Genomic DNA, 13151 nt, shown 5'->3' with positions numbered 1-13151 from the left:
GCAAACAACTCGAGCGGTGTCCTGCTGGATGTGGAGGGGCAGTTAGACGTTGAGCCTCAGGAGTCAGTGCAACAGCAGGTGTCTGATGATATCATTGACCTGATTATCACGGGCAAAAGTTTGGATGATAACGATGTTCTGAAAGATCAGGACAGCATTGCTTCCTCTGATAAGGTAAGGCCTTTTATTTCTCAGCTGGTGAAAATACATCCATTGGAGACGGTTGTTTGAAGTATCATAAGAGATGCAATCAGACACATCTGTAAGTGACAAGTAGCACCTCTAAATTATAATAATAAAAATTATAATAATTTTAAAGTTCATTTTTGAGCTTGTTTTGAATAGCAGTAGCTGGCTGCTTATTTTTACATTAAGAGTTTGTTACAAATATTGCTGAAATACTGGGATTGAAGAGAATGTCAATCTAAAAAATGCTAAAGGTGTAATGGATAGTAAGTCTAAGAATACATTATATCTATTTTTGGGGATAATGGTTTTCTTTTTTTTGTGACTGAGCAGACATGAATGACCCTTTGAGAACTTCCATGTCATTCTGACATGTGCATGTGGATATTGGCCAGATGTGGGTAAATTGCTTTTGCAGTGTCAGCTGGGATTAGTTTTAACTTGTAATGTGTGAAAAGCATTTAACTTGCATTAAGAATGCATATTGAGTATGAAAAGTCAGATTTGATAAGTGAAAATCTGCTGGAAGGAAATGTATTTCCTTGGGAAAAAATCCTGAACAAACTAGAATTCAGCTAGAGCTGTGTGGAAAACTTGAATTAATTTAATTAACAAGCCACTTTCCTGACCTCATCTAATTCTTGTTCCAGAAATTATTTGCAGATGTTGTAAGTTCAGGCTGGCTTGCTGACTTTGAGTTGTAGTGCTTAGATGTGATTGAGGCAAATTTATTAAATGCAGATTTAATGACAGTAATGACAAATGACTGTAAACAGAAAGCATGTTATGTTGCTCAGCTGAACTTTGATGGCAGGTTGGTGAAGACGGTCCATAGCAAGAATGGAAGGTCAAAACAAAGTGTTATTTTCTTGAACTAGAAAGTGTATGTGGATGTGAATTAAGTGCTACAATAAAGATTTAATGAGAAACTGAAGATGGCTGAAAGCTTAAAGCCCTTCTATGCTCATGTGAATGCTCAGTTTAGGAATTCTAGCACTTTTATGAACAGTAACTTGAAGTACTGAAATACTTACTGTCTCAGCTTTTTATATCTTATTTAAACAAGCATTTTTATTGAGGGAGAGGGATGAGTTAATCTTGACTTTTATTTCAAAAATGAAAGATGCTATTTTGGGGGCCGGGGGAGTAGCTTGTTTCCTTTTTTTGGCTTTATTTTGGTTTTGAAGTTTTCTTTGCAATAGAAATTCTAAAGGCCAGCTCGACCATCCTTTTCTTAAGAAGTTGAGTACAATAGTGTTTAAAGAAAAGTCTAAGAGAACATCTTTCTATATTGCTGAGGAATATTTTCCTCTCAGAGGCTATACAGCAGCAATGGAGGCACAGGATGGCTAAGTGTAACATTTTAAAGATTGACCTACAAAACTGAAATTATGATGATCCAGACCCAGTCATCACAAATCAGATAGGATAGAAACAGGAATTTGGCATGGATTCCATTTAAGGTTAGGTGTAAGAACAAGATTTGCAAATCTACTCAGGGTTTACAAGTAGGCCAGGACTTGAAACACTCATTTTAGTGCCCTGATCTTGTTGCTTTATTAAACAAAAATCTCAGGCTTTGTACTGAACAATGAAAGCTATGTGGTTTTAATTCACAAGCTGTCTCTGGTCTCTTTTATTCCTGTCAGATGGAACCTACTGAGCAGATGGAATCTAATTTACGATCAGAGAAGGATATCTGCAGTGACATTGAAGGCATAATTCAGCTAGATGGAACTGGTGATGTTTCTCCCAAGGAAGAAATACCACATACAAAAGATAGGGAAGAGAATGAATTCATTGGCATTATTGAATCAGAGGATCTAAAAGTTCTGGAGGATGTGGATGAGGAAGACGATGATGAAGAATGTGACAGTATTTCAAACACTGAGTCTAGCAGCAGTGGTGGTGATAATGAAGAGCCCCAAATAGATATAGTTGAGGAGGTAACTTACTTTTAAGCCTTGTGAAGCACATTACAATAGTTTATCTGTCTTGACTGTTGAATTGTTGGACCCAGAACAATTCCTGGTAAGTTTAATGCGAAGAATGCATAGTTAAGTTACATACCTCTTGAGATAGGAGGTACTACTGAGAAATTACTTGAGAGCTCATTATGAGGAGTGTGAACAAATGAAAGAGATATTGAGAAGTTATTTGTTTATTGGATGAATTAAAATACTTAATTACCAGAATTCAAGTTCTATGGTGAAACCCTGGCCTTGGTGGAATGGAATTCTGCTTTTCATTTAAGTAAGATCGGGATACAAATCTAGGTTTCTTTTCCTTCTGAAGGACCACAGGGAATTAGACAGAGAAGAGAACAATGTGATACAAGTACGTATGTTTCCTAGGAAAAGGCTTTTCTTAAAGATATGCAATTTTGGGTCCTAGAGATTCACCAGAGAATCAACTCGTAGCATCGGGACTTCAAATAAGTACCAGTTGATTAGTATTCCACTTATTGGGGTCAGCTTTGTCAGTTAGCAGTCTTGCTTTTTTACCTGTGTTTTTGTTTAGGGTGTTTTTGTTTTTGAGAACATAAGCATGTAAAGATGCCTATAAATGAGCTTTGTGCAACATGGTCTTCATAGCCTCTAGGTCTTGATTTTTGCACTGGTAACCTTTATTGTTCTAGGTGTGTTTAATGTCAAGTATATTCAATGCTATTCTGAAAGAACGTATAAAATACAATTTTAATCTCTAGGACCCCTTAAATTCTGGTGATGATGTCAGTGAACAGGACGTTCCAGACTTGTTTGACACCGACAATGTGATAGTTTGTCAGTATGACAAGGTACAGTATATAGTTTTATCTTTGTTCCTTAATCATTCTAAATAATATCTTCAGCAAATCCATGTCTGGTCTATTGTCAGTACCTTTCAAAGAAAATCCAATGCTGTAATAATTGAGTGTTCAAATTATATGTTTAGCTGACAATAGTCTGAAGACTTACCTGCTGTTTTCTGAAATGAGGATAATCAACGCGTTCATAATGGCCTATTAAAGGAAAAGGAAAGGGGACCAAGTCTTGCAAAATTAAGATTTGTAAAGCTGCAAAAGCTTATGCATTTCCTTAACTTTTAAGTAATGTCAACAGCTCCATGGATGTGTGTATGCATTTTCAGCCATAAAAGAAGACTTCTGAAATGCGTAACAGAAAGAGGAGTGTGTTGTACTTTCTTTTCTATTTTTTGTCTTTGAAGTGCTTCCTGAGAGATTTTCCTATCAGAAGTCTGTTGTGTCTGAAAAGCAAAACAGTCGTTAAGGGCGATTTTGTCCTCCTTCATTTTAATGTTTAAAATTCAACCTCATTTTGAACTCTTAAAGATCAAATTAAGTACTTCTAACTCTGGTATGGTTTTGGACACATGTCAGTAGTTTAAAAGTTGACAAAACAAAGTGCGTATCTTATTTTGAAACAAATATGGAAAAATAAGTCTATAGTTTGCTTAAGAATGTGCTTTAGGATTTATTCTTTCAAAAGCAACTAATGATAATTTTGTGTGTGTGTGTTCAACTAGGCCTGCCTTAATGGTGTCGTTGTTGTAGGAAACAGCTTCTAAGAAAATTGTCTTTACTAAAGTGTAACAGATTGAGTGTTTCTGAAACTAGTTATTTTGGAAAATGTAGTTACAGGTTTATGTGTCAAATGCATCTGAAATTGAGCCACAGTGTCTGTATTGTATTGAAAAGGTACGCAGAGTTTTGAAGCTTCATAACTTAGTTTGATGTTACAGATGCTATAGGTAGTGGATATTGTTATCTATAGCAATGTACTGAGTTGAAAATTTGGTTGAAAATTTTTTAAAACTGCTATGATGTTCAGCATTGGACATGTCTATAGGAAATTTAAGATCAGATGTTATTAGAAATTAACAGTTAGAGAAGCTAGGGGGAGATGTTGGCAACCTCCCCCTTTCCTATATAGATTTAATAAAACATAATAGGTCTAGTAGAAAGTAGATGGAAACAGTTATGTATTAAATTACCTTGTTACATATAAAAGAATGCTATAGGCAAAATGACTGTCCTGTGTTGGGTTTTCCTACCTTTTTCTTTCTGGACTTGAAAATAGACTGCTTAAAATCCAAGGAATTTTCTAAAGTTGTTTAAAATTCCTTCTTTTAGTATTTAACACGAACTTTCTGCAGTATAGCTTGTTTTGCAGGCCTTTAAAAAGAAACAGAATATGCAAATTTGTTCTTATTTTTTATATGGCAGTATTTGCTTTTGAGCAACCTTTTCCTGCTTTTAGCCTTACCCTAATGCCCCTGTGCATGCAATATGGCGCTGCCATGTGTATGGGAAAAGAAAAACGCTGCATTTCAGTTAAGCCATGCTTGTTTGCAAGGTGCAGTATAGTTTGGGACTGATACACTAACAAAATTGCACCATTATTGTCTTGTTTTCCTGCCAGGGTTGAGCTTTCACACAACAACCTTTGTGTCTTTTTTTTTTTTTTTTGGGGGGGGGTAGGGTGGGGGTGTGCTAAGATTCAGGAGGCTGTTCCTTTGAGAGGGCAGGGAATTAATTATTTATAAACAACTGAAATCTTCTACCTCTATTGTTTATTGGTGCTGTGTTCAGTGGAGGTGTTTCACATGTTTTGGGCTATCAGGATTTTAAAAGAAAAAAAAGTTTTGTAAACCAAGTTGCTTAAAACTACTTTTTTTTTAATGGATGGTCTAATATATATTTTTGGGGGGGAGCATTGATTTGTTTCTTTTATCAGATACATCGAAGTAAGAACAAATGGAAGTTCTACTTAAAAGATGGAGTGATGTCCTTTGAGGGTAAAGACCATGTTTTTGCAAAAGCCATTGGAGATGCAGAGTGGTGAAACCTCACTGAAGTATGTACTTTAAGACTGTGGCATTATTCCCTTGTGAACTTTCTGTGAAACTTCTTTCTATTTTTTTTTTTTTGCCATTAAAAAAACCAAACGCCCCCCCCCCAAAAAAAACCTCAACCCAAAACCCCAAAAATGCAACAACAAAGCTGTGATAAAAATATGCAAAATCTGTGTTGTTAATACATGCAAATTAAAACACTGTATTGTTAGTTACTCAGCTGTCCTTGCTGTTCTTTTCTGATTATTTCATTACTTTTCCACCCAAGAAACATCATTGGAATGAATAGCTTTGAAGACTAAAATGTTGAATCTGTTAGTAATTCAAGAAAGTAATGGAATACTAAGTGACTGTTTAAGTAAATTTCAGTTCTGTTGGTTTTCTTTCCACTTTTTTAAATAAGGGCTAAAGTGTGACTTGAAATATAAAACTACACAGTTGGTGATACTATTATTTCTTTTCAAAGGCTGCTGAGTTTAAAAAAGAAAAAAAAAGAAAAAGCAACCTCTGTGCAAGTCTGAAACCTGTGGCTGTTTCAGCTGTGTACTTCTCGCTCCCCTTTTCTTCCTCTCCCTTGCTTTTTTAGTTGTTGCTTGCTTTGTGGGTTTTTGGCTTCAGCTTAAAGGCAGGCACTTCAGATGTAAGTTTGGAAACGTGGGGGGAAGACCCTTGAGCTCTCAATATATGAGAATTATTATTGGTTGTTCTATACCCTCTATGTTTACTGAGATGCAATGAATAATGTGATTTAACATTAAAATGTGATTTATTTTCACTGTCAATGCAAAGTCATTTAAGTTTGCTTCTGTACATATCCACTACATTCTAGGACTACAGGCCAGTAAGCTGTGAGTGATACAAATTGTGCATAATAATAAAATGTCATCTCATATACATTTCCAGCAGAGAGTTGTTTTTGTGTTGTCTAAATATAAACTTTGCTTAGAGAAATGTGTACAAGCCATGCATGTGGCAGTAGCTCACCCTGCCATGAGAACTGCATTCCCAGCAGTCCTCAACATTAGCTTTTTGTTTCTTCCTCTAGAAATAGAGGTAAAAAAGTTTTGCACTCATAGGTCCGGGCCCTAGCTTTCCCCTGGCTAGCTCCTGTTCCTTGTAGGGCAATATTGGAAACTAAATGGTAAAGCCTCAGCCAAGCTGCTCAGAACAGGATAATCCTGCTAGAAGGGCAGTGCTACACACAAGGGTATGGCACCCCTCCCTCCTGGTCGCTTTCTTTACACCTGCTGAAAGAAGACCTCGTGAGACACTTTGGGTATCTCTGCTCCCTGGGAGGACGCAGGGGCCTTGAGAAGAGAAGGAAAATAAAGGGGAGAGTTGGAGAGAAGGAATATATAGAAGAAATGGGGGGGAAAAAACCCAACCCTTGTTCAAAATGGTACAAACCCTTGTGCTGATGGCATGAGCAATAGAGATGCTTCCTTCAGGAGGCAGGTTTTTAACTACGTCTTGAGTTTCTTGCATGCTTTTTGACGTATCTGCTGCTGTCCAGTATCGAAGACAGGACACTGAACTAGGCGGCCTGACCCGAGTGTGGCATTTCTTTTGTCTTTTGTAGATACTGCTGCTGGGATGTGAAGAATCGTGTATTCAGAGACAGTTAAAATACTGCAGTGTATGATTTCTTTTTCCCCATTCATCTGACTTGTAGCTGCACCGGTGCTACACTTCAGACCCATAAATGCACAGGAAATGCAGCTCTTACCACCATAGATGCTTTTAGATTTCAGCACACTCTCGCAGGCTCTGAGGTGTTAATGCTCCATAAATGTGTATGTTATGAATTGTGGGACCATCTTTAGCTTGGGCAGCATAGAAAAGACTGGAAGCAGAGGTAGTGTGGCACAGGAATCCATTGGACATGACTGGATATGCACCATTCGCTAAGCACTGCGTGGTCTCTGAATGTTGCTTCTGAGAATAGGATGTTTTCGCTAGTCATTATAAAATGAAGTGGCTAAAGAGTACCTAATTTTTAGCTAGTTTTAAAGATGGGCAGCTTCTTCCTCTTTGTTACACCTTTCTGCTTGTGGTGTTAAAGACTCCCTCTACATGAAGGCAAGGAGTCAGAGCTCTGAGCATCCTTCTCACTACCCATCTCCTCTCTCCCTGTCCCTTCTCAGACCTTTTTCCTCTCTGAATGGGTGCTGAGATGTGTGGGATAGAAGTACTAGAGTAGGAATCCCACCCCATCTCTTCTAAGGTTTACCAATTCATACTTGCTACATACCTTCTACCTGTTAGCTTCATCTGCCTGTTTATTCCATTCTTGAAATGCTTCTTGTGCTTCAAAATTTTGCAAGCTAATTTTTGACAGCTTGCTGCAACATCTGTGCAGTCCAAGTATGATACTGATTATACAGACTGCACATCTGGGATTGGAAGTATTTTTTTAACTCTGGTCTCTTACTTCCCAAACTTCTTGTAAGTTTTATGGGTTGGGCATTGGTGATATTTTTCATCCTCTTTCGCTTTTTCACAAATCACATGTACTATCAGCAATTAAAATATCAAAAGACTGTTAGCCATTTTTCCTCCTGAAGCTTTGCTGACAGTATACATAGCTGGCTGTTACTCCTGATCGAAGCTCACCTGCATCAAAAGGGATGCTGAAGATGGCTTAGCTACGCCTTCAAGCATCCCCTGGGTTTTCATTTAGTTGCATTTTCTAACCCAGCACCTTTTTGATAAGAAGGAACCTTAATGTAGGGTCCATCCAGTGCCTTCCTGAGCTATCAAATACAGAAACTTTAGGGATTAGGGTAGGGTTTTGCTCTCGCTATCTCAACCCTTCCCATATTTGAGAAAATGGCTACTGAATTCATAATGCTGCAGATCTTCTGGCTCCCTCCAAACTACACTGCAGATATTCCTTGGGAGTGCTTGCAGTGGTTTTCCCAGTCCAGAGCTAGGGACTGTCTATTTGGACTCCTGCAGTAGGACGGACTTTCATTTTCTTCTGTCTAAGCATGCAAGAATTGCCCTACACTTTGTCTCCCGTGTTCTTGAATGAACATTGGCAAAGACTTACAGCTTTGAATAAGACATTTGCAACTAAAAATATATGAAGTCAGGAATTTTTATACTGGAAAAGATGTTTCTTATTAAAATGTAAGCTGAGTTAGCTAATTGCTGTAGCCGATGACTTGAGCAATAACCAGATCGGAATGTTTTTGATCTGAATAGTTACCGTATTAATGCTTTTGATTGCCGCTACTGACGTGTTGCTGCAGATGTGATGGGAAGAGGTGCGTAATACCAGTTATGGCCATTGAAGATACTTCAATAAATGTCTTGTCTAAAACTTTACACCAGAAAGAAGGTAAGTTTACCAAAAATAATGAGATAGAATAAAAACTGGAACTTGTATGAGAAGCTTTAGCATGAATCTAAATCTTTATTCAACTGTTGCTTTTACTTACTTGCTTGCTTTTGTATGTAGAAAAATTTGAAGTATCTAAATTACTTCTGTTGTTTGTGTGGGGGGCTTTTTTTGTTTGTTTTTAAACCAATTATTTTTAAAACCAATTATTTTCTAAACGGTAGATTTCACTCAACTTACAGCAGGTACAAAAAGGAAAACGCCCACAGCTCTCAAACTTCTTTGCTGTTACCTAAGCAGCATTTAAGGTAAGGCAGGTACTATCAGTTGTCACTATTTCGAACTTATTTCTCTTGCATGTAGTTTCCTGATAATGTTATGTGGTAGGGTGTCAGGAAGGGTGTGCTTGCAAGCTTTTGTCCTGTTGAAACATAACGTAAGTAAATCAGTTATTGTCCACTCAAGACATTGTTTTGCCATGTCCTAAATCGTGTGCAGGACACTTCCATGGGCCGTCCGAAGAAATGAGTCTCGAAAATCCGTTTTGAGATAGGTGACAGAGAAGCCTTAGGTGAGGTAGGTTTTTTTTTCACCAGTGTCTTTAGTTTCTATTATAGTTAAATATCCTATAGTAGTCTCGTTTGCTTATCTGCTAAGCTTAGGAGCTGGTGTGTATAAAGAGGTGCATCATATGGAATTTTTACTGATTGCTAAACCGTAGAGTTTTAACAGCCTCCTCTCTTCTCAATCCTGCTTCGTTCCTCATGCATGTGCGAACTGCTTGTGAGTACAGCTATGCTTACATACAGAGCTCTTATACTGATTGAAATCATGGCATTGAGCTGAAGGTAAAAGAGGGTCAGAGATGTTATTTTTAATTAACACAACTATAAGCTAATGATAAGCCAGTCACTAGTACAAAAAGAATCATTAATGTGAAGCAAATTTAACTTGCGGTGCGGTGTTTTGGCAACAAGAGGTGTGTTTTGGAATGCAGATTTTTACTCTATTGCTGTCACAGACTTGAAAGCAAAGGACTCAGTTGAGAAGGAAAATGTAGGAAGTTTAAAGTGATTGCAATAATACCATTTTCTTATGTATCAGAGTCTGCACTTTCGGTGGCCATCAAGAACTGCTAGGCCGTGACTGTTCCGGAGTAAGCACAGATCTTGCACAGCTGCACTGCTCTGCTGACTGCGGGAGAGGTGCGTATTATACCAGCTGAGGATCTGTCTTCAGATACCGTGAGTATCGTCTACAGAATGTGATCTGAGATGCTAAAACTTCGACTACAAGCCCAAATAAAATGCATGTGCTTTACCTTCTGTGAACTGTAAACTGCCATGTGTAGGTCTCATGCTACCGTATTGGTTTGATGAAATGTAAGTACTCGTGTGTTCCTCCCATCAGAGGCGATGTAACCAACCTGTCAAGAATAAGGCACCTAAGAGGCTTGATCTGCAGTCCACAGCTTTTGCATCTGTTTTTGCCCACAGGATTGTGAACTTTCCAATAACTAAGCCTCTCATTTTCAGAAGACCGGGCAGTGCAGAACATGGCCTCCTTAGGACGTGCCTGGGGCAGACTCTCGCAGGGATCCTGTCTGGCATTCAATGCAATCTGCAGCTTGTCACTCAGTACAGATTGTTTGGCCCATACGATGCAGGCAAGAGCTTACACATCTGAGTCTCCAGCTTCAATACAGTGTGGTGTTGGCTCACAGCAAGTGAACTGCATAAGGGTGACAGCTTCTTTGCCATGGACAGAGTATATATGCTGCAATAACAAAGCAATGCTCAGTTCTTACTTAAATTAGGAATGCAGCCACAAATCTGGATCTCCTTAGCATCAGGCAATGCATAGTGAAAGAAAAGATAGATTTTTATGGAAAAACAGTGTCACTAAAAAGTAACTATTCTGCTTCATCAGCTGGGAATGGAGCTGGACTGCGAGTGCTGAGAAGTCCCCAGTGCATCCCGAATGCCACTGGCAGCGGTGATGCCAGAGAGTGGGCAGACAAAAATAATTTATGGGACTGTCCCTGAAGAGAAAACAAGGCAGTACTTATCTACCTGTGCAAGCAGCAGCTATCCTGCTGCTGAGATGGAGCCTTTACAGCTTATGTGATTTGTGTGGGTGCACGTATGATGTACAAAATACAGTCCTGTGTGCAGCAGATGGGGTTTTACATCTATTGCATCTCTTGTGATTTCCAGATCATACATGGTTGTGTATGGGTTAATTTTTTAAAGTAAATTACCTACCAGCTCAGACTGAGATCTAATGTAAACTGTGAAATTGCTAGTAACAAAGGTTCAGTAGGTTAACTTTCCTCCTTGGTGACATCTTTACAACCTAACGCTTGAACACTGTTCTTTAACAGGGTGTAGGTAGCTGTGTAATTGGAAGTTTCTGCTGATGACATGAAGGGAGGCATCTAGTTCAGTGCCCCTTTCTTTAACCCAGCAATGCCAGTGCAGCTGATAGAAGTGGAAAAGGAAGGCATGAAAGGTAGCAGACAGCCTTTAAATACCCCACGGAAGCAGATTTGGAGAGAAAGGAGCCAGACTGCAATCACTGCAGCACCCGTTAACTTCAAGAGCACCCTGACTACTCCTGGGCTCCCCTGGTTACCCCCAAAGAAGAGTTTTGCCTATCGTTACAAAAGAAGAAAAGGGAAAATGCCACTTTGAACCTCAGAACAGTTATGTTGCATAAGAATTATTGATTGGCTGCTTTATTTATTGTGAAATGTTCAAGATACTATAAAATAATTCCTAGTCACTAGAATAATTACAGCTGGCCTTGCAAAGTGCCGCATCTGTTGGCGCTCTGGTTTAATTTTCGTTGTAAGACATCTTGTCTCGTACTGCAGGATACGGCTTCTCTAACGCCGACAAGAGCAACAGTGCTTGTGAGGCTTTGCTGGGGCCTGTGGCTGAGCTGCCGTTCTTGGAGTTGGAGGTATAAGCAGAGAAATAGTTCATCCTGTAAAGCTCTGCTTGGCTCTTACAGCAGCCAAGCTTGCTCATCAGCAGAAAGAAATCCCTTCGAAATGCTTTGGTGAAAATTGCGTAGAGAAATGGGTTTGCACAGGAGTTGACGGGGTAAAATAAAACCAGCAAAATCTTGGAGTTTGTCACTGTGATGAGAGGTACTTTAAAGGCAGCGGATATGGCAAAAAAGGAGATGGGGGCCATGCAGGTAAAATCCGTGAAGATCAGTATCGCCATTCTCTTTGCAACCTTGGTATCTTTATTGGCAGCTACCAGCTCTGGATTCTGAACAGCTATGTAAATCTTAATGTAGCAAGCACAGATGACAATGAAGGCGACAACATTTAGCACTAAGATCAGCAGTATGTAGGCTTGGGAAAGACCCGTTTCAATATCCATGGGTAAACAAATGCTGACCTTCATGTAACTGCTGACCCCTAAGAGAGGCAGCACTGCTATTAAAACAGAGAACACCCAGCCACCAAGCATGATCGGCACAGCATGCCTCAGTCGTAGCTTTCGATCCAGCTGCATGGCGTAGGTGATTGTATGCCACCTTTCTATCGTGATCACCGTTAGCGTGTACACTGAGAGCTCGCTTGCAAACACAGTGAAAAAGCCGGCAGTACTGCAGCCGCTGCCTGTTTGCCAGTCTATTGCGTGGTTGTAGTACTGACCGCTTGTCTGGGCGTCAACAGAAGCAATGAGCAGCAGATAAAGTCCCATGCAAAAATCAGCAAAGGAGAGGTTGCACATGAGGAAGCGAGGAACAGTGAGCTTGTAATGGCTCGTTATGAGAACGAGGAGTACAGTGAAATTGCCAGCAATGGCAAGGATGTTTATAAACCAGATTAGGACTCTGAGAAAGCTGTATCCCAGGATGTCTTCGCAGGGATTAAATGCATCTGGTTCTGGAGTGCACGTGAGTATTTTAGGCTGACAAAAGTCATACTCAAAGTCGAAGCCGGTCATTTCGCTGTCATCGAAAATGGCTGAGTAGCTGTAAGGGGAGGTTTCTTCATCTGTTGCAAACGGGTACATGTTCTTTTCTGCTGACCACAGTGATGTGTTGTAAGAGTCATCTCTGTAACTATTAAAAAAAACAACCCCCCACAAATAGAAGTGAACTATTTGTTACGTGCTGCTTGCGCTCTTTTGTAAAATACAACAGGTAACAGTTCTTTTAAAACAGTTACTTCCTACATGTGCTGCTACAGGCCGTTTACATAAAATGAAGCCTTGTAAGGATGCCTTTTGTTTGGGGAGCAGCAGAGGTCATAGTCACATCCACGGGAATGCTTTCTTACACAACTTATTTCTAAGTACTTTATCTTGATTGCTTTGTAAGCAAGCCATCTTTCTCATGCTGCCAGTAGACTGCAGTTCAAACTATAGTAACACTCAAATTGATGGATTATAGGTTTGATGCATATAGGTTTATCAGACAGTTATAGAAGCCAAACTAAAATAACCTAAGGATTTTAACTGTGCACCCTTACCTCCCTTAGGAAATGCACTTACCGAACAAAGTCCTGAGACGACGTATGACTTGGGAAGTGCTGAGGAATTTGATGTTCGCAGTATTACAAAGCGAGGAGTAGAAGTGCATGGTTAACTAGATAATGTTGATGGCTAGAATATTTTAAGTTTAGACTGGACCCAATGCCTAATTATAAAGTTTTTAGGTGTTTAAAATAGACCTCTTTAATCTGTAGGTCATCAATAGTGTGGGGATAAGCCTACCAAAGAAGAAACATTTTAAAAGCAAACAC

General features: G+C 39.3%; 2 protein-coding genes across 2 annotated transcripts in view; one reads left to right on the top strand and one right to left on the bottom strand.

Moving 5' to 3' along the window:
• The window catches only part of GTF2A1L (general transcription factor IIA, 1-like), an 11889-nt gene extending 6859 nt beyond the window's left edge, over positions 1 to 5030 (top strand). The window contains 4 exon segments of the mRNA XM_009333678.1: positions 1 to 174; positions 1836 to 2132; positions 2894 to 2983; positions 4923 to 5030. The exon segment at positions 1 to 174 is cut by the window's left edge and continues 323 nt beyond it. Of these exon segments, the coding sequence (XP_009331953.1) occupies positions 1 to 174; positions 1836 to 2132; positions 2894 to 2983; positions 4923 to 5030 (669 nt within the window).
• Positions 5031 to 11119: 6089 nt separating this feature from the next.
• Positions 11120 to 13151, bottom strand: part of LHCGR (luteinizing hormone/choriogonadotropin receptor) — a 23384-nt gene continuing 21352 nt past the window's right edge. Inside the window, exon 13 of the mRNA XM_009333677.1 lies at positions 11120 to 12469. Coding sequence (XP_009331952.1) covers positions 11221 to 12469 — 1249 coding nt within the window. The 3' untranslated portion in view covers positions 11120 to 11220. The remainder of the gene's footprint in view (positions 12470 to 13151) is intronic.

This window comes from Pygoscelis adeliae, unplaced genomic scaffold (genome assembly GCF_000699105.1).
Source record: "Pygoscelis adeliae isolate BGI_AS28 unplaced genomic scaffold, ASM69910v1 Scaffold1, whole genome shotgun sequence".
Classification (NCBI taxonomy): Eukaryota; Metazoa; Chordata; class Aves; order Sphenisciformes; family Spheniscidae; genus Pygoscelis; species Pygoscelis adeliae.
This window is presented reverse-complemented; position numbering and strand designations above follow the sequence as displayed.